This window comes from Haemaphysalis longicornis, unplaced genomic scaffold (assembly GCF_048455015.1).
Source record: "Haemaphysalis longicornis isolate Haplotype H1 unplaced genomic scaffold, Haemaphysalis longicornis Haplotype H1 scaffold_6, whole genome shotgun sequence".
Classification (NCBI taxonomy): domain Eukaryota; kingdom Metazoa; phylum Arthropoda; class Arachnida; order Ixodida; family Ixodidae; genus Haemaphysalis; species Haemaphysalis longicornis.
This window is the reverse complement of record NW_027526407.1, coordinates 46,763,884-46,788,810: the sequence shown is the minus strand read 5'-3', so window position 1 is coordinate 46,788,810 and position 24,927 is coordinate 46,763,884. Positions and strand designations below refer to the sequence as shown.

Genomic DNA, 24,927 nt, shown 5'->3' with positions numbered 1-24,927 from the left:
TAGCCCGAAGCTGAAATATGCAAGTAGCCTGTGGGACTCCCATACTAAACAAAAGATTAAAAAACTTGAAAGGATTCAGCGGAAAGCCATTCCGTTTGCTTATTCTAGGTTTTTGCGAACGGACTCACCCTCAGACCAAATGATAGCTAATAATCTCTTCAGCATCGTAGAAAGAAGTCCCGCCTTGATTTTCTGTCTTTTTTATATAATTGCAAACTTGCCCTTGATCCAACCCCTTTTCTTTCTCCCTTAAACACAAAACCGACAAGACATCACCGACCGAACGGACTAACTCCGTACTTTGCGGGTATGGTCACGTTCATATTTTCGTTTTTCCCACGCACCGTTTCAGACTGGAACCAGGTAACTGAATCAAGTCCTTCCGATACTTTGTAACTGTGCATTGTTTTTTTGTGTATGTTTTATTGTATTGTTCTCTCCAGCCCACATTAAAGAGTTGTCTCTCTCTCTCTCTCTCTCTCTCTCTGCATTGTACCATGCCCTCCGGCTTGGACCGAAGTGTGGTCCACAGTATGTATTAAATAAATAAATAAATTAAATAAATAAATAAATAAATAAATAAATAAATAAATGAATGAATGAATGAATGAATGAATGAATAAATAAATAAATAAATAAATAAATAAATAAATAAATAAATAAATAAATAAATAAATAAATAAATAAATAAATAAATAAATAAATAAATAAATAAATAAATAAATAAATAAATAAATAAATAAATAAATAAATAAATAAATGAATGAATAAATGAATAAATGAATAAATGAATAAATGAATAAATAAATGAATAAATGAATAAATAAATAAATAAATAGGTTTTGTGCGCGGCGGAGCGCTCATACCATTCGCATTCCCGTATTGCAGTTTTGCATTCCCGTACGAGCTATTATGTTTCTTCCCAAATTGAAGACCATTTATGTTTCCGTGGTTTCACTAACCTTACTTGGTTCTTACTTTCGGGAATGAGTTTGCACATCCGTAATGAGGCAGTGCCGTGGAATATACTAAAAAAGTTTGTGTAGCTTATATTCCCACAAAAAAATACAAGATGTCAGGTTTTCGGTAATCACGCCCACGAAACATATTTTTATACGACTTATATATTCGAAACCAAGCCGAATTTTTTGTCCGCGCTGCAAACAAAATCAACCTCTCACTGTTCCAGTATCAGGTCTAAACGAGGCGACAATAGAATTCACTTGTGTCTGACGCATTCGGAGGAAACACTGGTATATATGCTGCTGCCGTCACCGACGCCCGTAAGAGCGGCCAAGTAGCGCGCAGAACCGCGTCCCCGGATAGCTCTTGATGGTTTTCGAGCACTCTACCAAGACGCAGCTGTTTTTTGAAGCGCCCTAAATGTACTATTTGCTAAGAGTCGTGGCCATAGCAAGTTGTTTAGGGCTCGGAAAGGCAAAAAGAAGCGAACGAGAACCAAAACATTGCATGAGCACCTATCAGCCACGCAGCGCCCATCCCGCAAACGCCGCGGAGAAGCGGTGGCAGGCGGCGCAGCGATCGCGAACCTCCAGGCGTATAGAGTCTGGTCACAATGCGAGGGTTCGAGAAGGTACTTGTCGGTACGAAGCCCTTTTCCTGTAAGGGGGTGTTTCCTGTTCACTCCTTTAGGCTTCCTTAAGGCCCCGCGAAACCACACATCTTTATGGAACTTCAAAATAAATATACCATCACGGGCAAATGTTCACACGGCGTGAGAACCAGACTCTCAGATAATTTTTCTTTCGCGTAGCAGCCTGGTATGTAGTGAACGTGTTTTTATTCAAATAGCAGCTAAATTACCGCTCAGCGGTTTATGTGCTGAAAGTATAGGAAAAGAAGAGGCCGGAGATTTTTCTTTTAATTACTGTTGGTGAATACCCAAACATGCCTCTCTCGGCAATCATAATAAATCTAAGCCTGTTTGATCCTGCTAATAAACGTTGGGGGCCACACAAAAGCTGTAAAGCTGGACAGTTTCTTTACTCAATGTCGTTTGAATATACCGTGTTTTTCGTCACCGTGGAAGCTTCAGAACAACGTTTATTCGCCACAAAGGCACGCGAAGGCTTCTGTATTCACTACACTATAATGACTGTTTAGTTGTCCGGGTACATATTTCAGCGATGATGTGTCTCTAAAGCTACCCTAGTCCTTTAAATTAATTGTTCGCGCTGAAATTTATACGTGGTTTCGTAACGTCGACTTAACAAGTACAGTGCACTTGTCACTTCCGGGGTGCTACCTTGGATCCTCCCGCGCATGTGTCCTCTGCCGTTACAAACCCAAAATTGGGCCCTTTTGAAACGAAGTTTTGTTTAGAAGCTTGAATGGGCACTCAAACCAGCAAAGATATTAGGAGCACCGACAAGTGGACAAGTTGGTATGGAGACATACTAAAGAAAAGCGCAGAAAAACGCGGGACAAAAAGAGAACAACACAGGACGAGCGCTTTATAACAACTGAGTTTAATGAAACAAAAACGAAAAATCTCGGCACAGTGCACCCTTGGAGCGCATCATACACACGAAACTGACGTAATTCAACAGCAATCGGGAAGAACTCAGCAATCACAGGCGCCGCATCAAATTGCCCAATGATCCGCGCGAATGTTGACAGATCGATAACATCAGCACCGGACATTGCGAAGACAAGAGATTTACTGCCTTTTCACTCAACGCTTTCTTCTAGATAGGCGAATTCCTCATTAAGGAGGCAGCAAAGATATACTCTATTAACAATATATCTAAATTGTCATAAGAAAAAAAATGGCCCAGTCGTATATGTGTACAAATATAAAGACAAGATTGGCCTGTAATGCCTAGGCCAATAGCGTGTTTTATATTGCGAATCATCTGGCGAGAATAGAAAGTTGCATCGGGCCTTACATATATTCCAAAACTCCCACCCTCTTCTTCCATGAACGTGCTGGCCCGGTAACTTTGCGAATCACAGGGTACCTATATTTTCTTTCGCATATTCCCTTCACGTCTTTATCTCTCAATATCACCCTCATCGAAATGGGCCCGTGGATAACATTGTGTCTGGCAACCTAACAAATGCATTTTACCACAACCTTCGTTCCCACCGAGCACAGAACACATTTCCACATGCATATTTGCCGAAGATAGATAAAAGCTGCGCTACTATTCTGGCATTGTGAGCACAGTTCTGGTCTGCTTGCTTCCAGGCTTTGTTGCTTACACGCTTTCTAAGACAGCAGGCTGATTTTTTTATTCTAGCACTCGCCTCCTTACTCAAAGAAGGTCAACTGCCGTTTCTTCTGCTTTGCCTATTGCCTTCTCGGTGCCTCACACGTTTAAGTGAGGTTACGTCATGTATCGTCCTTTGGTAATATATAACGTACTGGCCGGTCCTCTCTTTCTTGATATACTAAAGTAATTAATTACGGGCGTTCGTTTCACATACTGCCTATGAGGACGTCTTTATGAGGCATAAACGAGCACAGCAAAACTAGGTCAGTCTCGTCTTTACGACTGGGCGTTGATGGCTCACTGGTGCGGCCACTAGTAAGCCCTGACCTACTGGTGCAGACGCATGCTGGACGCAAGGGGCGTGGCTTTATGTTGATCCGGGCTTCTGCAAGCACTTCCTTGGTTGTGCTTTTTCCCTGAGTGCACAGTGATCTCTGAGATGTTACTCTCCCTTATATATGGCTCTAGTTGAGTCGCCTGCCTTTATTGCTCATCAATGAGGATAGCATTGTCCTGTCATCAAACGGGTAGTACAGTATGGGAGAGGAAGGACTTGGTATTTGCGCCTGGTGAGTGTTGCAACCAGAGCATTGTACGACTGCTTTGACCCTCGAAGAAGCGCAGACAGAGGACACCCAGGAGTAAACTTTATTAGAGGGGACGCACGTGAGCTGCATCACGTACGGCGCTGACACTTAAAAACGACCAGAAAGTGGGGACGACCACAGTTTAGTGCCACTATTCTTAGCAAAGCGATCAATAAAGGGGTGTGCCGGTAAGCGATCAATGAGGTATGCCTGTATGTATATGTGCATATATGTATGATGGCGCGTATGCATGCATGCATGCATGCATGCATGCATGTATGTATGTATGTATGTATGTATGTATGTATGTATGTATGTATGTATGTATGTATGTATGTATGTATGTATGTATGTATGTATGTATGTATGTATGTATGTATGTATGTATGTATGTATGTATGTATGTATGTATGTATGTATGTATGTATGTATGTATGTATGTATGTATGTATGTATGTATGTATGTATGTATGTATGTATGTATGTATGTATGTATGTATGTATGTATGTATGTATGTATGTATGTATGTATGTATGTATGTATGTATGTATGTATGTATGTATGTATGTATGTATGTATGTATGTATGTATGTATGTATGTATGTAATTATGTATGCATGTAATTATGTATGTATGTATGTATGTATGTATGTATGTATGTATGCCCGGCTGTCTGTCTACCTGTACGTCCATCCATTCAGCCGCCAGGCAAAAATCGAAAGAATTGTTTAGTGAGACGTTATTTATAGAGGCCAAACATTTTCGATCTCATAGATGAAACTTTATTAGGAAGGAGCTTTATGAATTGGCTGCCACAGAAGCGTATAAGGATGCTAGGAGTGAATGAAATCCAATAAATCTAAAAAGATAATTCATACTTTTTAACCTTGTTCAGTAAAATGACCTCACTAGACGTTTTTGAGAAAGGTTTCAATACAGCGCTGGTGTCTGCAGCGTTTTTTCAATAATATTGGATGGCTGCCCGACTTTTGTGATAGAAAATTAAGAAAAGGCGTTAAAAACAATGTTTCAACTACAAATGCAAACAAGTCTGGCCCTTGAGCCTCGTGCTCGTGGCTTTAACGCTAAGTCCCAACAGATGCTAAGCCTCACTGCTCTTTTTGAAGGACACGGGCCTGTCTGAACGATTGTAAGGACATTACTATAGTGCAGTGCCCTTAGTTCGCCAACTTTATCAGTGGACCGTATTAGTTTTGTGCATTTTCTGGTTGTGTGCGTTGTTTGTACCGCCTTTCTAGTGGCCTGGTCACGCCTTCTGTTTTTTATACTTTTCTTTATCTCATTTTCTCCTTTAATATGCCCCGCTGTCCTTTATTTCCCTTTCATTTTTCGTATCCCCTCCCCCCTGAGTAGGGTAGCCAACCAGACAGTATTCTGATTAACCTCCCTGCCTTTCATGTACTATTCCTTCTTTCCTTCCCAACAGATCGCGCCAGCAGCGCAAACATCGCGAAATTGAGCGGCGAAAAGCTGCAGTGGGTCTGCCGAAACAGGAAACAAACTGCGTAATAGGTGGTGAGATAAGGCAGGAGAGGCATTTACGTCGCAGGTACGCAAGAAGATCATCATCGTTCGACGAAATTTGCAGCGACGCCAGCAGATGCGCGGCAAATTTTGAGAGCGGAGCTGTTGCTAATGGCCGTAAGGTCGGTTTTGCTGGAAAAAATAACAAGAAAATTCCGAGCATTCATGTGCGCGTGCCTCACGGCTACCGCAGAATGTCCACGGCACGAGTAGTGGCTTTAGCAAAAAAAAAAACTCGCCGAAACCACAAGGACGGAGAAAATGCCTAACCCTCGTGACCGCGTGCCTCGCGGTGACCGCCGAGCCGCGGGCTCGCGCATTGGCTTTAGCAAAAACACACAAAAAAGAAAACTCCACCGTTCGCCGTAATTGGGGCAGCATTTGCTCGGAACCAGAAAGACACGTCATGACGTACGCAACGCGTTTGTTCGCCCTTGTGTCGTCGTGCGTATGCGTTCGGTACCGTTGAAGGGCCCTCGCGCACGGCAGAGTCAGCTTGCTCGAGAACTTGAACACCGGGCAGACGAACATGAGCCGCACGCCATAACGACTTACAAGGACATCACCAGCCACTACAGGGAAGGCAGAAGGCGGTACCCTGACCCGCATAAATCGCTCAGCAGAGCGCACCAAACGATCTACAGGCAAATACAAGCAGGATCCTTTCCGCACCCCTATCTCCAAAGCAGAATGTACCCCGAGATATACGAGAAAGAGTGTAACTTCTGTAGGCAATGGGGCACGCTCCGGCACGTCATCGGAGAGTACGATTTCACCAAGACAAACCCCCCACCCCTTACCCAACCCTCCACCACCCTTCCGACACCCCTTAACGAGCGATGGGAGACATTGCTAACCAGCTCGCCTTGGAAGACCAGCTCGTCCTGATCTCCAGGGGCCAGGCAGCCGCGGAAGCATATGGGTCCCGTGAAGAGGGAACCACCCCATCCGGCACGTAGTCACCACAATTTTGTGTGGCTAAATAAAGTTGTTCTCTCTCTCTCTCTCTCTATCTCCAAAAGACACCCTGCTTGGGAGAGGTCACCGTGGCCGCAGCATTCTCTAGAAGGCATTATGGATAAATGAAGACATGGCTACGAGTGTGCCAGTCCTTCCCGTGACGACTTGGAGATCCCACCACCGCTGGCTCGAGTCGATAACGAAGAGCTGGTGGAAGTATACAATGCTGAAAATGACTTTGCGTCCGCCACTCGCCGCGAAGAAGACGACGGCCTCTTCGATGCGTAGGACAACGATTACTAGCACCGCAACTATGCAAATAAACTATGATACTGAATTTCAATTATGTGTCCGGGAATGAGCACCTACATCATCTTCGGTATTCAAGTCTTGCGCGTGACAGCAAGCTTCCCTGAATTTTTTATCAGTAAGGTTATACTCTTCTGTTGCAGTGATTGGCGCATGAAAGAAATCAGATAAAACAGGTAACAAATAAATATTAGCGAAAAGTAAAATACAACAAAGAACTGTCAACGTGATTATTTCGGTGTCATAAAAGGGATTGCAATCAAAGGAAAGCCCAGCTGGCATTTTACTTTTTTTTCGCCTTCTTTGTCGTCTTCTATCCTTGTTGCTTCTTTCCTGGTCTTCCTTTATTGCGTCTTTCCAGGCCCGTGTGCTTCCAGTTTTGTTAATCAATATTTCGGCCCTTCTTCTATTTTTATATGCTTGCATAAGTCTGCCAATCAAACGAAAACGTTACCTTTTTAATTGTCTTTCTATTAGGGAGGTTTAGTTGAGACAGTAGCTTGAACTGGGCGCCTTTTGTTGAAGCCCTAAAATTTTCCTCATCCCGCCATTACTATAGTGACTGTAGGTACACCGCTTCTCTCAAGGTCTTCAAGTAAGTCAGATATTCTTCTAGAATTTATTACCATATGTTTATGAGAACGTGCTGCATAATGCGAGCCGCTTATCCCATGCTTTTTGTTGTAAACGCCAATGCAAGTAAGAGCGTAAAATTCCTTGGCTCACAAACTGTTGTTTTGGAGTGTTGAAGGCGTACCTTCTTGTAAGATTTTTGTGCTGCATTGATAGTTTCCTGTTTCCAAGAACCACTACAACTATCTATGTGTATTCCATATTATCGGCCGTGACGGGAAAAGATATATACTCACAACTTTTAAACACTTGGACCCCTGGTCGTGCGGACTGTTTCTGAGAACATCGCATAGCGCAGTATAAACACTGGGCAGATTTTGAAAAAAAAAATGCAAAGGCGAAAACTACAGGGTACGTTTCATACCAAGAAAAAATCTGATATTCCAGCAAATTATGCACCCCTCCGTCTAACGGCAACGATGGTTGAACGCGAAGCAAGCTTTCTCTTGATGGATTCTTTGGTTGGCCAATCTCACACTGTGAGTATGTGCTTCTCTGGAAGCAGGAACCACTTTTCTAGAATACCCACAGCAACTCAAGGGAGTGCACTCCGCAGGCCGAACGTTTGTGTTTGGGGTGTATGGCACGAATCGGTTCGTGCTAATTGGCGTTCAGTGAGCAATTTTTTCAGCGGGTGCTGGTTTGAGGGGTTAAAAACCAAGATGTGACGTTATACTTAATGTTATAAATCTGAAAATGGAAAGTTAGGCCTAACGTCTTGTGGCTGACAGCCTTATTGCACGCGGAGCAACGCTATTATAATCCTACGCCGGCCTGTGGGTAACTGCTGTCGACGTTCACCTCACAACATGATGTTAGCCCTATTTACGTGACGCTGACGCACGCCTGCGTCCCATCCTCTGTCTGCTGCACATCAACTTTTATCGGAGGGGGCGTAACGGAACTGTCACCAAAGAGAGAAAGGCTAATATTTATTGCACTAATGAGGAGGAGAATGTTCTTAGGGCCTCCACCCAGTGAGAGGCGTCATAATTCCAAGATGCCTTGGAGCTGGCTGGCCGTCCGGATTCTTTCCACCAGTCAGCACTGGTCCGAGCTGTCGCCAAACTTCGCAGGAAAGCGTTTTAATTTTGCTACACTTTACCCACAATCATTATCATCATAAGAGAAAGTTGGCTTTCCCGCAGAGCGTATTAGCGTACAACGGCACCTGTAAGGACACTATACCTTCGCGTTGAAAGCAGTACAGAAACGAACCATAAAATGATTCTGGCCGGTGATGTGCTAGTCGTGCCAAAACCTGGAAGAACAGGACAAAGCAAAACTCTTGAGCAAAGAACAAGGACTCCCTTGGGGTAGTTTAATTCGCACCGATGTGGACAACTCTGCTTGGTCGCCGAAAAGGAGGACACAGTCAACGCAATGCAACGATAAATGCTACGCACTACACGACGAGTCGCCAATAAACAATTTATGTTGTAATTTTATTCATTTGCATTCGAAGGCTATCGTATATTCAGGAATAATTCGTAGGTTAAAAGAATACCTACGTAAATATACAAAAAGAGAAGTGTGGATGTTCAGCCTACAAAACACGATAAAGCTTTTGTGCTTCCTAGGCAATTTGCGAGTAGTCGCTCTCCTTTGTTGTAACACGCTTCCAAAGCAGTTTTGATCGATTTTTTCAAGGAAAACAAAAATACAAAGCCGACGGACGCGGAAAATGCACGTTTGAATGGCCTTCGCAGTTCTAATAACAGAAACGCGTCAATACAGTGACTAAGGGGAAAGTAATGGCACGACGCCCGGCACTCAGTCGATAGCAGCCCGTATAGCAACGGTGCGTTTCCGTCTATTTTTTGTGTAGTTTACTTTTTCTGAAATTTTCATCCAGAATATTGAGTTTCTATGCCATCAATTGTATGACCTTTGCCGCCTAGGGCTTTGTCTTGCCAGGAGTGCGAATATAACGTCATTGGTGGTTGCTGAGTTCGCACTTCCAGAGCTTGTCACGACAACTTTCCATAGTAGCAGCACGCGTTTGAAGAGAGCTGTGCTACAATCAATAAGGAAAAGCATTCAGCGTGACAGAGCACGGACTCACTGCAGTCGATGGAGTAAATATCGTACATTGCTTGTTGTTCCTCTGGATCTTCAGGAAAAAAGAAATGACCCTTTGGACAGTGAGGTGACGCAAGGTATGACGCAGCGGATGCATTTTAATGATCTTCTTCCGTACGGTAAGACTGTAATATTGCTCGTGTTTCCACATCTTAAGAAGTGAAACTGTACAAAAAAATGATAGGGTACATCGGTGGCAGTTGAAAGGAAAAACACAAATTGCTTTGCACGAAGTATGTTATCCCTCTTGCTGCAATGTCGAACCGACACAAAGAAAAGAAGGGAAGGCCTTTATGTTTTTTTCTTTACTTACCGTGTTTTTTGTCCTTTCTGTATTCACGCCGCTTAGTTTCTACGCTGCATGGCATAGCCGAAACTTATTCGTGACCCACCCGACTTTATTCACCGGAGATCTTGAGCCAGTCCCCACGGGGCACTTTCGAAAAAAGATTGTGGCTTCTTCTGCACTGCCTTCAAAACTCAGTTCGCCGATCTTTGGAGGCCAAGATTGTAATGCCAGCTAATATTTTATTTATGTTACCTATTACGCGAGACAAAGCTAAAATTACAAACTATTTTATCTGGAGATGATACGTTTCTTCGTCTGCCTTTTGTACATCACCGGTTCATCAAGTGTAAAGACCAAAAGTTAAGGTATTGAAATGTGTCAGCTTAAACGGCGGCAGGGGACACAAAGGGGCTGCTCATGATCATAGAGTTTCATGCTAATATACACTAGAGTGAAATCTGGCTCCACTGTCTACGGGAGCGGCGCTTGAGCGAGCGTTCCGTCATGTACCGGGCAGGCAAGTTCCGTTTGTGCTTGGCATGGCTCATGAACAGGCTAAAAATTTGGCTCTGGATGCAAAAAGCAACAATATTACTATACACGGTTCGTCAAATTTGTTTTTTTACTATAAAATGTAACCTCCAGAAAGATTAATTTGTCAATAATTATGTAGAAGCTTCATGCACGATGTACAAGAAAAAAATGTTACCCTTTTTTGTTAATTTTGGCTTCGAGACAAAAAAAAAGCCATATGGCTATCTAAGCCAAGTAGGTGAGGAACGTCGCTAGCAATAATGGCACCGCCCACGGCGGCCCGCGACTGCGGCAACAGATTTCCCTCTTGTATGTATTAGTACGAAACTCTATGCTCACGATGATAACTGTTACTGCGACAAGGGTGATGGTGGTGGTAAATCCAGTTATCAATATAATATTATTATTAGTATGATGATGATGACGATGACGATGATGATGACTCACCACTCCCCACCAGAGGGCGTCGGCGTAACTTGTGAAGTCCGACTTGCCCTCGATTCCCATCGCGTCCTTCTCCGCTAAGTACATGAAGTACGACGAAAAGATCAGTCCCAGGAAACCGATGTACAGCGTCGTGATGAGCTCCTGCGGTGAGAAAAGAAAAGAGCTGAGATTAAAATTTCAATAATGTTCCGTGTCTCTCATAAACAAAGTCAATAAACTGCGCGGAACCAGCTGTAATCTCGCGTAAACAACGAATAAAAACTCCGTCTTTGAAGGTGCAAAACAGCGCACTGGAGACTACGTACCACCGCAAAACTTAACGCTATTTTGTACGCAAGAAAGCATCTGCACTGACGTTTGTTGGCGTGTGCGTGACAACCATGCAAAGCCGCACCTATGAAAAATCCACGAGAACCGCAAAATATTGCAACGAAAAGGTCGTTTAACTCAGAATCGAAAAGAAAATGCAAACGAGCAAATGACGTGTCTGTTGGAAAACACACGGAGCATCGCATTGCGTACTGGGAGGAAAAAATAACAGTGCATTTCAAGCAGAAAAAAGTTAACAGGAGTTGCAGAACCAAGAGGGGTGAATCAGAAAAATAAAAAAAGAAAATGGCATTGGCAGTCGCTGCAGCTTTGGTGAATGATTGCGGCAATCGGATATGCAAATGTAACCTTTACGTTCTTTTGTTATTTTGTATTTACAAGATATTTTGGTTCCCGGTAAGCTGACAATGAGCTGGTTCTACTACAAGTTTGACCTTCCATAGCTCGAACTTTATACTTGCCATGAAGGAGATCTAAGGGGGACGTTAATGCTCTTAATTGCTCTATCTATCTCATGACGTCAGTTCTTCGCAACAACGTCACTCGCGCGCTGCACTTGTTTTCTCTGCTATGACGTCACTGTGGCGCCACTCTCCATTTCTCTTCGTGCTTCACTGTGCTCAAGTATCACATGGTCATTTCTGGGTCTCCAGTTTCCTCTCCCTCCCTCTCCAGCAATCCCATTCAGTCCAACCAACGTTCCCCCATATCAATTCGGTCTTAATCGACACGATCCAGACTTCCTTCAGCTGCACAATCTTCATGCGCAGTTTCCGCCTTCTGGGTTGCGCATGCCAGAACACGGTCGTAGTGAATAATGGGGGGTGTAAAAGGTGATTTATTATGGCAATATTAACGTCCGTGGCAAATACGGTACACCCCACAGGGAAGCTGAGTGTGCTCAGAGCTAAGGCTCAAATTTTAAAAATCTCGTCTGTCTCTCCCACGTATTAAGGTGGCTCTTTAAAATTGCGTGCTTGCAGTATGCGACGTCACGCAGCGGTCGTTATGACAAGGGAACATAGCGAGCGCACAGTACATGGCTGGAATGGGCAGTTTGGAAAGCACAGGCGTATTTGTCGATAAAATATGGGTTTTTTGCAAGCTGGCGCTACACTTTATTATAACATGGCTACTCTGTACGGCATGATCGTAAAGCGTAATTGCAATATATCAGAATTCGTGATATCGTGGCACTTATTGCAACTAAAATGTAGGGCTTCCGGAATATTTACATAAATTGTTCAGGACACATCGGTGAAACGGTTATTAGAGGCAAGCTGAATGCGTCGCTGTTAATGTTCTTCGAGCTTGACGACACAAAAAAGGCCGTGAAGTATTCACAAATTCGGTATTATTCATAAAAAAGGAACAATATTTTTTACCCTATTCAGTGACGCTAAGTTAAGTTTTGTTCACTACGTGGAATGTAATAATATAATGCCCGGTCGAATTGGGGGAGGGGTGTTGGGAACACCTCTCACTGATTGCAGTTGTACTCAGTTGTAGCCTCGACGACAAGCCTACACGGCGATGACCTAACCGGCATCGGCGAGGCTGTGGGGATCTTAACTGTGATGGCGGCTACCTGCGCCTCAGACGAGGAACCTTTTGTTGTCATTAATATTTACTCGCTGCGTTTCCAGACAGCCCACCATGGCGCAGCGCGGAAACGGCCTTGTTTCTCTCAAAACGGCCAATCGATGAAGCAAGCCTTTTGTTCCTCAGTAGGCGTGGTGCCTCAGCGAGTGATTCATGCCGACAGGAGTCACAGAAACACGAACAATGAGTGATGGAAAGAACCGAAAGGGAACTCTGCCGTGGACAATGTAGGTGGGCAGGGCAGCTACCGTGTTGCGCAGAGAGCCACACCTACCTGCCTATGTACAAAGACTACTGATCCCAGAAGCCTCCACGTGCCTCCCTGCCGGTCCACATGGAGCATGCGCAGTATCTGCAGGAAGCGGATTCCCCTGCGCACACGTCACGCAAGAACAAAGATCAGAGAAAGGAGAAAGCATGAACACTTATTCATCTATTCTGGGGCGGTATTCGCCTGTTTTGTCCGTTTTGTGTCCGTTTCAAAAGTGTCCGTTTTGAGCAATCCCTGAGTGGCTAAAAGCGGACACGCGGATGTGACGCCATGTAAGCACGGCGGAGCTATGAGCCGCGGCTCTCGGAGCAGGCGATTTGGAGGAAACGATTTTTCGTCGCCTTGTTGTTGGTTCGCTGGTGGAACACTAAGCGCATAAAAGATAGTTTAAATAGGCTTAATCGTTTATAATGTACTTGCAAGAACAGTTTCACAAAATTCAACCCAAAGCCCGCCTACAACTGAAAGTACTGCGCAATAAAACGGACGCAATACCGACGTTTTCAAAACGAAGAAACACGAGCATACCGCCCCTGGATACTCCTAATGCCAAACACATTTAGTTCCCAGGTGATCGTAAGGAAGCAAAATGTGGCGGAGTCCTTGCATTGACCTCCTCATACGTTCAAATTCTACCGTAGAAACACCGTCAGCTAGAGTTGAACGAAAGTGCTGGTTATAATTACGCGAAAAAGGTATTTTGTTCTCGAAGCTGTGGAGGCAAAAAATGACGGTAGCTGTGCTTTTTAGGACCATAAAATAATAAATTATTTTATCTCGCACAGAGCTGCACGAAGAAAATATACGATCAGTATAACACACATGGGCGCTATTTTGTTAGCGCGCTATCGTTTATGCTTATCACTATGAGGCAACTAGCTCGCGCAAAAATACTCTTGCCCGTCCTTGCTCTCTATTGGTTAAAAACTGATGCTGAGTAAAAAGCTAGAGAATACTTCATTAGTTAACGTTCCGTCGGACGCCAGCCTTGCCTAATACAAACCTCAGCTGGCTCTTCTGTTTTTTTATAACTTCCTTGTCCCAGGGAAGCAGAGATCATAGGAGAAACTGAAAATAAAACCTGAACAAACGCTCCGGTATTTACATTAACATAAGGAAAGTGAACAAGAAAGTCAGCCGATATTTTCTTCCGGTTTGTTAAGGTTGGATACCTGGTGCATTTATTTTTCATGACGTTTTTATTTTTTTGGAAGCCTCTTAAAGAAATTGCGGATTCTACTCACCGTATGGCTGAGGTAGCAAAAACTTGACCATTCGAGCCAGCGACGAGAACCACAACCGAAGCGACAACGACGATGAGATCTGCGACAGGCCAGGAGAGCAACCAGTCGCATACACTGCGATCAGCCATGCTTATTTACGTTTTGTTTGAAAGCGGCAGAGAAGCTGCATAAAATCACTGCGCAAAAACCCGCCAACAAATACAAAGTACGTTAAAAGGGGCTGCAGGTGTGTTGAAGACAGTTTTTCAAGGGCTTTTAGGTTGTATCCGCTTTATCTGCTAGGTCGCTTGCGTTTCTAATATTTGAGTGGTTTGATGATGGTGCACTGTATTCCGGAGTTCTACTCGACAGTCTACGCACCAACCATTGCTTTTACCCGTAATTTTAGTGCACAAGCACATCGTCGATCAACGCGCAAAAAGTGCATGTTCTGAAGCGTTCGAGGAACCTTCCAGTTCTGAAGCCTAGCAGTTTTACTTGTGCCAGAGTCCTTCAATGCTTTACTGGTCACGAAACTGCTCCGTAACTCAATGGGAGAGCTTCATATGCTGCGTTTGGCCGCCGCGCGGTGGCGCCACCCTCTCACTGAGGTCACTCCTCGGGCGGCGTTGCACTGGCTCGAACGGCGGAGCCGCGGCGAGTTGTGTTTGTTTTGTGCGGAAAAAAAAAAATGTAACGTGCATCTCGCGCTCCTTTGATGCGACTGAAGTAGTGCAACGACGATGCCTAACATGTGTTGCGTCCCGGGATGTCGTCGATACCACAGAAAATGTTTCCTTGTTCTGTTGACCGAGCGATGGGGAGCTGCGAAAGAAATGGAGGCGCGCCATTCCAAGGCGAGAAACGGGAGATTTCAGCTTCGATTATAAGTGTGTGACAGTGCGTGGAAATGCACTGTATGTGAGATGGAAAAAGCAATGCACCCTTTTGAGAGCATCGGGGACCTAGAATTGTACAAGGCTAACTTAAAGCCGGATTTTTGTCATATCCGTCAGGTTGTTGCGGTGCTTCATTACCTGTTAGCAAACTTGTATTACCTTGCGCTCAGGCTCGCGTGTAAAAAAGCTTTGGGACGTCCTTGTGCTTCTACTTTTCATATTTCCGCGAATTATCCCTTAGGGTTCGTCTTGTTTGTTTTGTAACCGCGCGTGGCCGATGCCGGTTTCTTATCTGGCGTTTCAACCGGAGCGCCCGTTTGCTCTTTTTGTCGTACGTCCCGTCGGGCAATATTGTTTGATATGAAAAGGGTGCCACCTTGTCGCCAACTTGATTTTTTGTTTCTTCGACAATGTTCTCGATCCCATTTCCATGGATCTGAAATTAATAACGTTCCAATGCATGCATAGCAAACGCCGCGCAACTCACTTTATTGACGTTCATCTGTGCACGTCACACTGCGGACTGCTTCTTCGACGTTTGTGTTTCATTCTAGTCTTCTGTAGAACAGGAGCTCGCTAGCTCGCTGCGTTCAGAAAAGCTTTGCGTCGTTCTTGGCTACGTGGCAATATTCTGTTTCCTCTGTGTGCTACACATCGCAGCGTGAAAAAAATAAATTTTTGTACGCTGGACCACGCTCTTTTGTCTCCCTTCGTAAATTGAATTTTTGTTGCGTGTGATAAAATCAGTTTTATTGTTCTTTTTTCGCTTCCTGTTTTTGCAAGGATTACAAAGCGTGAAAGCAGAAAAACACATGGTGCAACATATATCTGTTCGTGTTTTGATCCTTCGCGTTTCTGCAGCGTTTTTAGATGTTCTCAAGTATGCACCCACTCATTGAAACGACAATACTATTGGGCTATCTCTTTTAGTGTTCTGTGCATTCCAGAGCAACCAACGGATTCATTAAGAGCCTGAACGACGCGTACTTGGTTTCTTTCAGTTTTTTTAATTGTATTATAGATAGGCCCCCAGCCGTCCGTGACTACGCAGCGACCGCATGCGTGGTATTTACATTGCTTTAAGAAAAGAAGAAATAGAGATTTAAAAATCCGAAAACACTACGGCGCAGCGCTTGTGCCAGAGCACGCAGAAGCCGTTGCCGTCCGTGGCCGAAGTCTAGGGTAATTTACTACGAAAAATAAAACCTCACTGAAGGCAGGTGATGAATGGATTGATTGATTGTGGGGTTTAACGCGCCGACGCAACGCAGGCGATGAGGCGCGCCGTAGTGGAGGGCTCCGGATTAATTTTGACCACCTGGGGATCTTTAACGTGCGCCGAAATCTCGTACAAACGGGCGTTTTTGCTTTTCGCCTCCACCAGAAAAGCGGCCGCCGCGGCCGGGAATCGAACCCGCGACCTCGTGCTCAGCAGCGCAACGCCTTAGCCACTGAGCCACCGCGGCGGGTTGATGAATGGACTATTCATCGCTAACTACTACGAAAAAAAAAACACGTAATCAGCGCGCAGACACCAAAAGCAGCGAGCGTTTGCACGCCAAGAGCAGGCCAATACGCCGCGAAAGCGGCGGCTGGATGACCTTCGTGCGGCGGTGGCGCCTGTAGTGGCGCGCGCGGTCCCTATATGAAACGAGCGCCGAAGTTTCGTGACCAGTAAAGCATTGAAGGACTCTGCTTGTGCTTAGAGCAGTACATACTTGCAGATCTGTGTTGGACAACTTATAAAACCCTGATAGAGTTACCAATTTTACAGTTAACAGCTGCAATCAATCAATCAATCAATCAATCAATCAATCAATCAATCAATCAATCAATCAATCAATCAATCAATCAATCAATCAATCAATCAATCAATCAATCAATCAATAACGCGAAAGAATTGAGAGTTACAGCTGTAAAACATCTAGGATGAAGGGTACGCAAGGATCAAGGGTACGCGCACACAGTGAACCGTGTGCGCGTACCCTTGATCCTAGCAGAGAGAGAGAGAGAAAGACTTTATTTATGGCCAGCAGGGAGTGGGAGGTCGGGATGCGCAGAGCCTCCACATCCCACCCAGCACACTGCAGCACATACCCTTAGAGCATGTGCAATGTTAGAGAAGCCTTAAAGTATGTGCAACCTTACAGCGAACTTCCCCTGAAGCTCATACCCGCCGAAGTGTATTGAATAACCGTTTATTAGCTCGAATTTATGCTCAGTAACGCGCACACATTCTATGCGGGAAAGCAAGATAAATTTGTGACCGCATGACCATGCAAAGATCCAAATAAATCTTTCCTACGCACCTCAAATAAACCTGAACCAGTTCGGCACGTAATTTTCATTGATTACATGTGCCAGCAAAATTATCTTTTCCTTGATTTATGCATTATCCCGGCTTATATATACCTTCACGTCATCCTCCCTGCATGCACACACTTCCACAGTGTATACACGTTCAAGCCTCTATACGGTCTTATTTATTGCACACAAGATAAAACTGTCGGAAAAAGCATCGCTAGATATTTTTCCCAACGCGGTAACTGTGGTTGCTGGCAGGCTAAAGCTAAGGTAAAATGATTGTAGCGCTAGGAAATCCATTTCGAAAGCCACGCTTTCAATATTTTATAAAACCAACACACAGAATAGGTCAGGTTAAGCACACACACACGCACACGGGTGCACGACAATGTCGAAAACTCCAAGAAGACAACACCATGCGGACGCATCGCTTACCGATGATGGAGATGGGCTTTCGGGCGAAGCGCAACCTTCCCCAGAAGCCCAGGTACTTGCTACGGCAACCAGCCGCCCACAACCGCACGCAGTACTCCATGCCGAAAAATACAACCAGGAAGATCTCCTGCACCACAAGGTTTAATAAATAAATTATCACTAATGAGCAGAAACGGGTATTATCGTAATACATTGAAGTAGGAACAACGGAGCGTGTGGGTTTCAGTACACGCCGCGCATCTTGGCGACGGGCCGCGTAGGTGCTGTAGGAACAAGTTAGAAGAGTTCATGAGCAGCCTTGGTATGAAAAGAACATCGTCTTTCCATCGTGTTCTGGGCGGTCAGCACGAAATAAAAAAAGGAATACAGCTGCGTGCACTGTTTTCCCTCAGCGCAGCGATGAAGTTAGATAACGCTGGTGCGAGTAGGCGCGGAACGCGGAGGAAAGACGAACCAAAATGGTCACACGCCGAACGGTGGTCTTTCCTTACCAAGGTTGGACACGAACTCTCGTAACTTGTTCGTACTGCGCATACGCGGACCGTCACCACGACGCGCGTTGTACTGAAAGCCATCCGCTCCGTGGTTCGTATTTCGCTGCATCACGACCGTACAGCTTCTTTTGCATTTACAATGATTCAACGGAAGAGGTCCCATGGTTTGTCTGTGAAGAAACCTCTTGTTTCAAAGTGCGTAAGATTAGAAAATAAATGAGCAGTCGGAATAAAAATACAGAAATAACTCAGAATGCTACAAAATCAATTTGTCTTGAACAAGAAATGTGCACAATATCATGGTAATTGTTCGTCAGACATCAGAACAAACATTGACAGTGGTGGTTTTGTAAAAACAGAAGCGGAGCTGTATCCGGGGAATTTTAAAAAAAAATATGCATAAAGTTGATTTATGGCAAAACAGCCTTGGCTACTTTGGTGAGCCCTGATAAAAGCGTGCTGAATGTACACAAAAATGATTATATATTTGTTTTACAGAATAAATAGAACAGAAATTAATGAGTCAAAATGCTTGTACCAAGAAACAAAACAAAATTAAAGGGCAGCGCAGAAAGCAGAGGCGGCAACCAAAACAAACATCTTACCGGATAGTGTGCTCTCGTTTATTTATTTCTATGGCTTTATAGAGTAAGAATGAATGAAGGCTTATTCAAAAAAAAAAAAAAACTTTCGGTGGTGTCTAAAGAGATGATTATGGATTTCCACAGGTTTATCGTATTGAATTCAACCGATTCTTTTTTCCTAATCCTCACTCACGGGAGCAAGTAAGAAATTAGTTAGCATTGAAAACCCCATGTTTTTGTGGTTCATAAATTGTGTTCGCCCTAATACATAAAGAAGGTAACTGTGGCTGAGAATGTTATGAGCGGTGATTTTTAATTTGTACAGGACGAGGTCACTGATTGGGAGAAGGTTAAGAGAATGTAAAAGAGTTACACGGGTGCGTCTAGGAATAAAGTTGATTATTTGGCTGTCGTCGTTTTGAAGATCTTGCAGTGACGTAAAATGAGGCGGGTAAGTGTTCCCTCATAACGTCATGCAGTAATTTATATGGCTAAGGATGAAGGCTTCTTGATGAGTAAATAACGTGCTAAGTTGAAAAAACAGCGAGCTTTCACTGGTACTGGAATGCCAAAATGTGTTTTTTACTAAGGATGCATTATGGAACTTGAAGTTTCCCCACCACTTCAGCAGGTAGGAAGGAGCTCTGAGACGTCCATACTATGGGATGCCGGTTAACCATTATTGAAATATTATTATCGTATGCAAGTCGTTGACCAAATAAAAAAGAATTTAGTTTTCGTCTGATTAGTTTTCAATTATTTTGTCGACACCACATGTTAAGTTAGGGGTGTCACCGTTACATTTCTGAGTTATAACTTCAATACTAGTAACGGACGTAAAAACGATGATGTCATCAGCATACGGCCGGGCATTTCATTGCAGTGCCCAGGCGGTGAATGTGATCGGTATTGCGTAACAAGAATAAAACAGGCCGAAGAATGGAACCCCTAGGAAACCCAATGTCACTGGTTTTGGTGTAGGACAGCGCATGAATTGAATAAATTATTTGTTCATGGTTGAATGAATAGCTTTGAATCAAGCTTACAGAAAAAATTGGTTCGGTAAATTCGCTGAAGGCAGACCCAAGAATTTCTCCGTCTGTGAAGTTAGTATGAGGAGCCGTATACTGAAACGTTCCAGCAGAATTATGTCGCCACTAAAATTTACTCTCATTGCGAAAGGGGCACTTGCCTCACTATGTCGTCAGGTGTTTTTTGGCTCCGTAAATCTCTCTCGTGGTCGCTGTGACGGTGTTTGATTAGGACACGGTTCACCACGTATGTGTCCCAAATCTTAAAGTGGGGTCACTGCGGCATTGGTTACTACTTTTGTTGAGGTAAGCCCTCAACAATATTATGCTGTATTTTGTTATAATGCAATTTGTTGGTCTTTGAAACACACATACAAAATTGGCTTCAAACACAACATAGAAGGAAATGAAAGGCAGGTTACCATGTAGTATAAAGATGACATTGCAAAATCGCTGTATTGGTCGATGGTGGACAGGACGCTGAAGATGAGACAAATCAATACAACTAGAAACCTGCAAGACAAAAAGCAACAAAGGTTGTTGAGGAAATAACACTTTTTAGCAACAACGGATGACAGGCAGTTTTAGTTTTCAGAAGATTTGAATACTTTGTTATAGTTCTTTTCGATAGCTGGAGAAAAAAATGTTTTGACATCGCGGAGTCGGAAACCGAAGGCCGTTATGATGTTTATTTGCTTAAAATTCCTACCACGTGATCTTCATTTATTTGGTATACTGCTTGGAGAGGGGTGAGGACATTTGCAGCAGTGAACAGGCAAAAAAGCACTCCTTGGAAGCTTTACATAAAGGGGTTATCGGTTAGTGGGACATGGGAAAATGAAGACTACGATAGAGGAAATAGTTACTCCTGTAAAGACAATACGACCACTGGAGGCTTACAGAAGCAATTTGAGTCTGCTAAATGCAAAACTAGTAACTAGAAAGGGCGATATGTTTATAAAAAGGGTGATTTGCTAGGTCTCTCTATCACGCTAACACACGGAGTGAAATGACGCAATTGGAGAAGGATATTTTCGGTGACAATGAACGGACGATCGCACCATTGGGCATGTTTCTGTATGTCTGTGCTATCTCTGCAGCGATGGACTCTGACGCATTTACCTCAATGGCATCCGTGATGGAGGGTGCCTACGGAAACACGCTTCAGAAAACGTGCAAGGGAGCTCAAAAGAGGTAGGCGCTCGCTGCACCTACCTGCACTACTAGTCGACACCACGCAAAGATTACCGGCCAGATATATTATATGCCTCCCGTGATGAAGGCACTTCTACAAAAAAATACGAAATGATCACGACAGCCCTACCATAATGCGTAGAGGGTCGTACAGCTTGAAATAAAATGTAATGTTTTTGGAAACCCACACGTACGCAGTGTGAAGTGTATCCTTAGTTTTGTTGCATTGCACATCTCCTCTGCATTCCAATGACATAAGTACTGAAGAACTAGAACGAACCGTAAAATGACTGTGAAATGACAAGAGGTAAGGGGGGAGGGGTAATGCGAGATTATTAAAAAGTACTCAGTATCAAAAGGTACCTGTCCTTGCAGAAATGTTAGGTTTTAAACTTGCTAAAACACAATTTTGCTCGGTAAATTGAAAACCCCAGTTTTTCGTACCCAGCGACATAAATTCCTGAGTATTTAATAGAATCGGCTGTTTTAAAAACTACCATCCAAACACTATGAGCTCCCGTGGAGACATGCTGGTTTGTTTTTATTGAAGGCGCTTATTTTCCTTCACGGGTAAGTATTAAAAACGTTCCACTGGTACAAAAATACGACGAAAATAGGCAAGTAGAAAAAAAGGAGTTGATCGATGACCCCAATTTTTGAAGTGGGGAGGTAAAACGTATAAAAATTGTGCAAGAGGCGCCATAAAAGGAATAGGAAAAGAAGAAAAAGTGGAAGTAACAACAACGCTGCGAATTCTTTTTTCGGTAAAGCGAAAAGAACTTGCGGCTTCCCGCTTCATTAAGCGCAAATGCCAGAGGGTGCGTAGCTGCGAGGTCGCTGCGGGCACCGCTGCAGCCAGGCGTACTCGGTACTTTGTTTCCTAATTTCGAATTTAGGCTCTTGAAATTTTTTTTTTCACCGTCATATTAGCAGGGTTATAAAATAGAATAAATTTATTTTCGAAGATGGCTGCGTTTTCTATGTAGTTGAGAAAGTGTGAACTAGGGTTTATGCTCGTCGACATAATCACCTTCGGTCTATTTACGTCGACTGCAGGACAATTTCCTCCAGCATAGATATCGAATCGATGCTATGCTGCCTTATCCAAATTCAGCATTGCCCGAATTGTGTTAAATGATCTCTGCATTGAGGACTGGGTGTTCTACTGCCCATCTCGTCCTTCTCTTACCGTTATCTGTATAAAAAGCTCTACTTGTTCCCCTTCCGGCACATCCCAAAAGGAGATCAACTCCACCCTTTTCTCCTAATTTGAAATAGGGAGTCTTCTGGACGTGTTTTTCCATAACCAATGAACACTTGTTTCTCATCTCTAGCAGTTACTTGTATAACTCTTCTTTCCATGTATTTTTGAGGTCACCTCGAAATTTTGTCAGTGGGCTGCAGGAACAGCAGGCGAAACCATTACATTGAGAGAAAGAGAGTTAACTTTAATAGTAACCGGCGGAAGTTTGATGCCTCACAGATTAGCACTTTCGTCGGAGAACTTCTCTCATTAAATCCGTTAGGATAATCCACGTCGGTCCCTCGGTGCCTCTCGCGTGTGGTGTTGGCGGTCACGCGCTAATTTCTTACTTGTCAGGGGGTGGGCGCTTAATAAACAGCCTAGGTATTGTTGGCACAATTCTTACGTCGAGCGTTTTTTTTTTGTAGTTGAAGTGCTTCCGAGCTATTGGTAAACGCAATAATGGACCTCGGGGACTGAATCTCAAGCAAGAGAACTTGCTCTTGCTTTTCTTCCAACATCTACAGGGAAGAGGCTCCCCACAGTATCACGCAGAAGTTAGGATTGGAAGCATTCCTTAACCTAGCGCGCTTTTTAATAGCAGCTGATGTTTTAAGAGAAGTGGACAGATATAAACATAAATCAGGAGGCAAGACACAATATTCATAACGTACAGTAATTTACATCCGTGATTACATCAATATGTTCTTTTGTTCCACGGTAAAAGAAGCGAACAATGAAACTACAAGTTCTTCCGTCAACCGAAACATTCTGGGCCAGAGATACTCTGTAAGCAACCGTGTTGTGTAGTTATAGGCACTGCTAATTAAATCTCAGATGAAAGTTTGCAGACAACAACAAAACGAAATGGAAGGGCTGTGATCTATGCGGGAAAGTTTTCCGCATTACGGCCCTGCGGGTAATTATTTCTGGGCCCCAGTTCGCGGGAATAAAGCGCTTGTTCCCTGGAGTTAGTAACTACGGAGCCTACCATGTAAGGAAGAAAAAAGGGAGTAGTAGGGGTGTACGCGTCGGTTTAAACCCGCCCATTTAGCAATAGCACGTTGCGTGCACGCTTAGGTCTAGCGATGTTTAACTAGGTTTAAGCGAGGAGGAATACCGCGAGCTTTGTTGAGAAGCATGCTCCAAATATACCAGAGCTCGGTTAAACTTTCAAGTTTGTTGAAGCTTATACGAGGAAGGGGAGCCTCCGGCGATGTAGTCGACCCTAAGCAAACCCACAAAGCGCTTTTGGAGGTGAAAATGATTAGTTGTTGTTGATTCTACTTTTTCCGCTTTTGCAACACTCACACTGGGGTGTTGGTAATGACGATTTTAACTATGATGATAACGAGGCTGTTGGTCATTGAGAAACCACCAAGGGTGGCGATAAGGAGGCCTATTGCTACTAAGAACAGACGCCACACTCTGCAGGAACAAGAACGTTGCGTGAGTAGCAGTTCTATAATTTGTTAGGCAGGCTTTACAACTTTAAAACATGGCTCGTGCACAATAGCGGATGCTGAAGAACCCAAAATTGTTCTAAATATTTCCGATGTAGAGTGCGCCTCGAGGGCGGGTTTTTGTGAGCTTTACGTTGCGCATAAGCAAGGCAGCGCCACAGTTGCCGCGGTACCTTGTTCTGGATATATATATATATATATATATATATATATATATATATATATATATATATATATATATATATATATATATAAGAGTTGGCAGTCAAGAAAACCTTGAAAGCAAAGGGGAGGATGTGGTAGGTCATTGAAACAGATAAAGAATTTGGACCTACCACATCGCCCTCTTTGCTTTCCGCTGTTTTCTTGACTGCCAACTCTTATATCTGTGTTATTTTCAACGAGCCCCTCATTTCCTATTCTGATTCGCTATATATATATATATATATATATATATATATATATATATATATATATATATGGAGAGAGAAAGAGAGAGATAGAGAGAAATTAAGGTTGGTAGTGTCCAGAAAACCTCGGAAAAAAAGGGGAGAATGTGGTAGGTCATAGAAGCAGATAAAGAATTTGGAAAGACAGACACAAAGTGGAGAAAATATGCCCGCTGGGTGGGATCCGCACCCACGAGCTCCAGAATACGCGTCTGGTGCGATGTCAGTCGCAATCTCAGATCCGCATCGACCGCAAGTAAAAAACTCGCATTTCAGACATACGTTCAGCCTAAACTGGAATGCGCTTCATCTACCTGGCACCCCTCGCAAGCATATCTAACCTACGAATTAGAATCAATCGAGAACCGTGGTGCACGCTTTATCCGGTCAAACTACTCGCGTAAAGCCAGCATAACTTAACTAAAACGAACACTCGACCTTCCTAGACTTGAATCACGTCGTATAATCTCCCATTTCTGCATACTTCACTCTTTCTACCATCACCCAATCGCAAGACACCCTCGGCTTCAACCAACGTCTAGAAGCTCTCTGGGTCTTAACCACAGCAGTACAATCGCGCCCATTCACTGTCACACATCTGCGACGAAAGATTCTTTTTTTCCAGGTGCAATAACACTGTGGAACAGCCTCCCCAACATTATAGTTTGACCGCCGACCGCAAGGCCTTCTGCGAAACACTAATCAATCATTTTACCTAGAAAGGATTTGTTACATGAACCCTGTTAATAATAATGTTTAGTCATGTGCACTTCTTGCCTTTT

At 43.8% G+C, this 24,927-nt stretch overlaps 1 protein-coding gene across 1 annotated transcript in view; it reads right to left on the bottom strand.

Annotated features, from left to right (window-relative positions):
- Positions 1 to 24,927, bottom strand: part of LOC144142569 (potassium voltage-gated channel subfamily KQT member 1-like) — a 146,027-nt gene that overhangs the window by 47,953 nt on the left and 73,147 nt on the right. The window contains exons 4-8 of the mRNA XM_077674162.1: positions 20,219 to 20,309; positions 17,688 to 17,814; positions 14,071 to 14,149; positions 12,830 to 12,926; positions 10,624 to 10,764 (exon numbers count right to left, since the gene is read on the bottom strand). Coding sequence (XP_077530288.1) covers positions 10,624 to 10,764; positions 12,830 to 12,926; positions 14,071 to 14,149; positions 17,688 to 17,814; positions 20,219 to 20,309 — 535 coding nt within the window. The remainder of the gene's footprint in view (positions 1 to 10,623; positions 10,765 to 12,829; positions 12,927 to 14,070; positions 14,150 to 17,687; positions 17,815 to 20,218; positions 20,310 to 24,927) is intronic.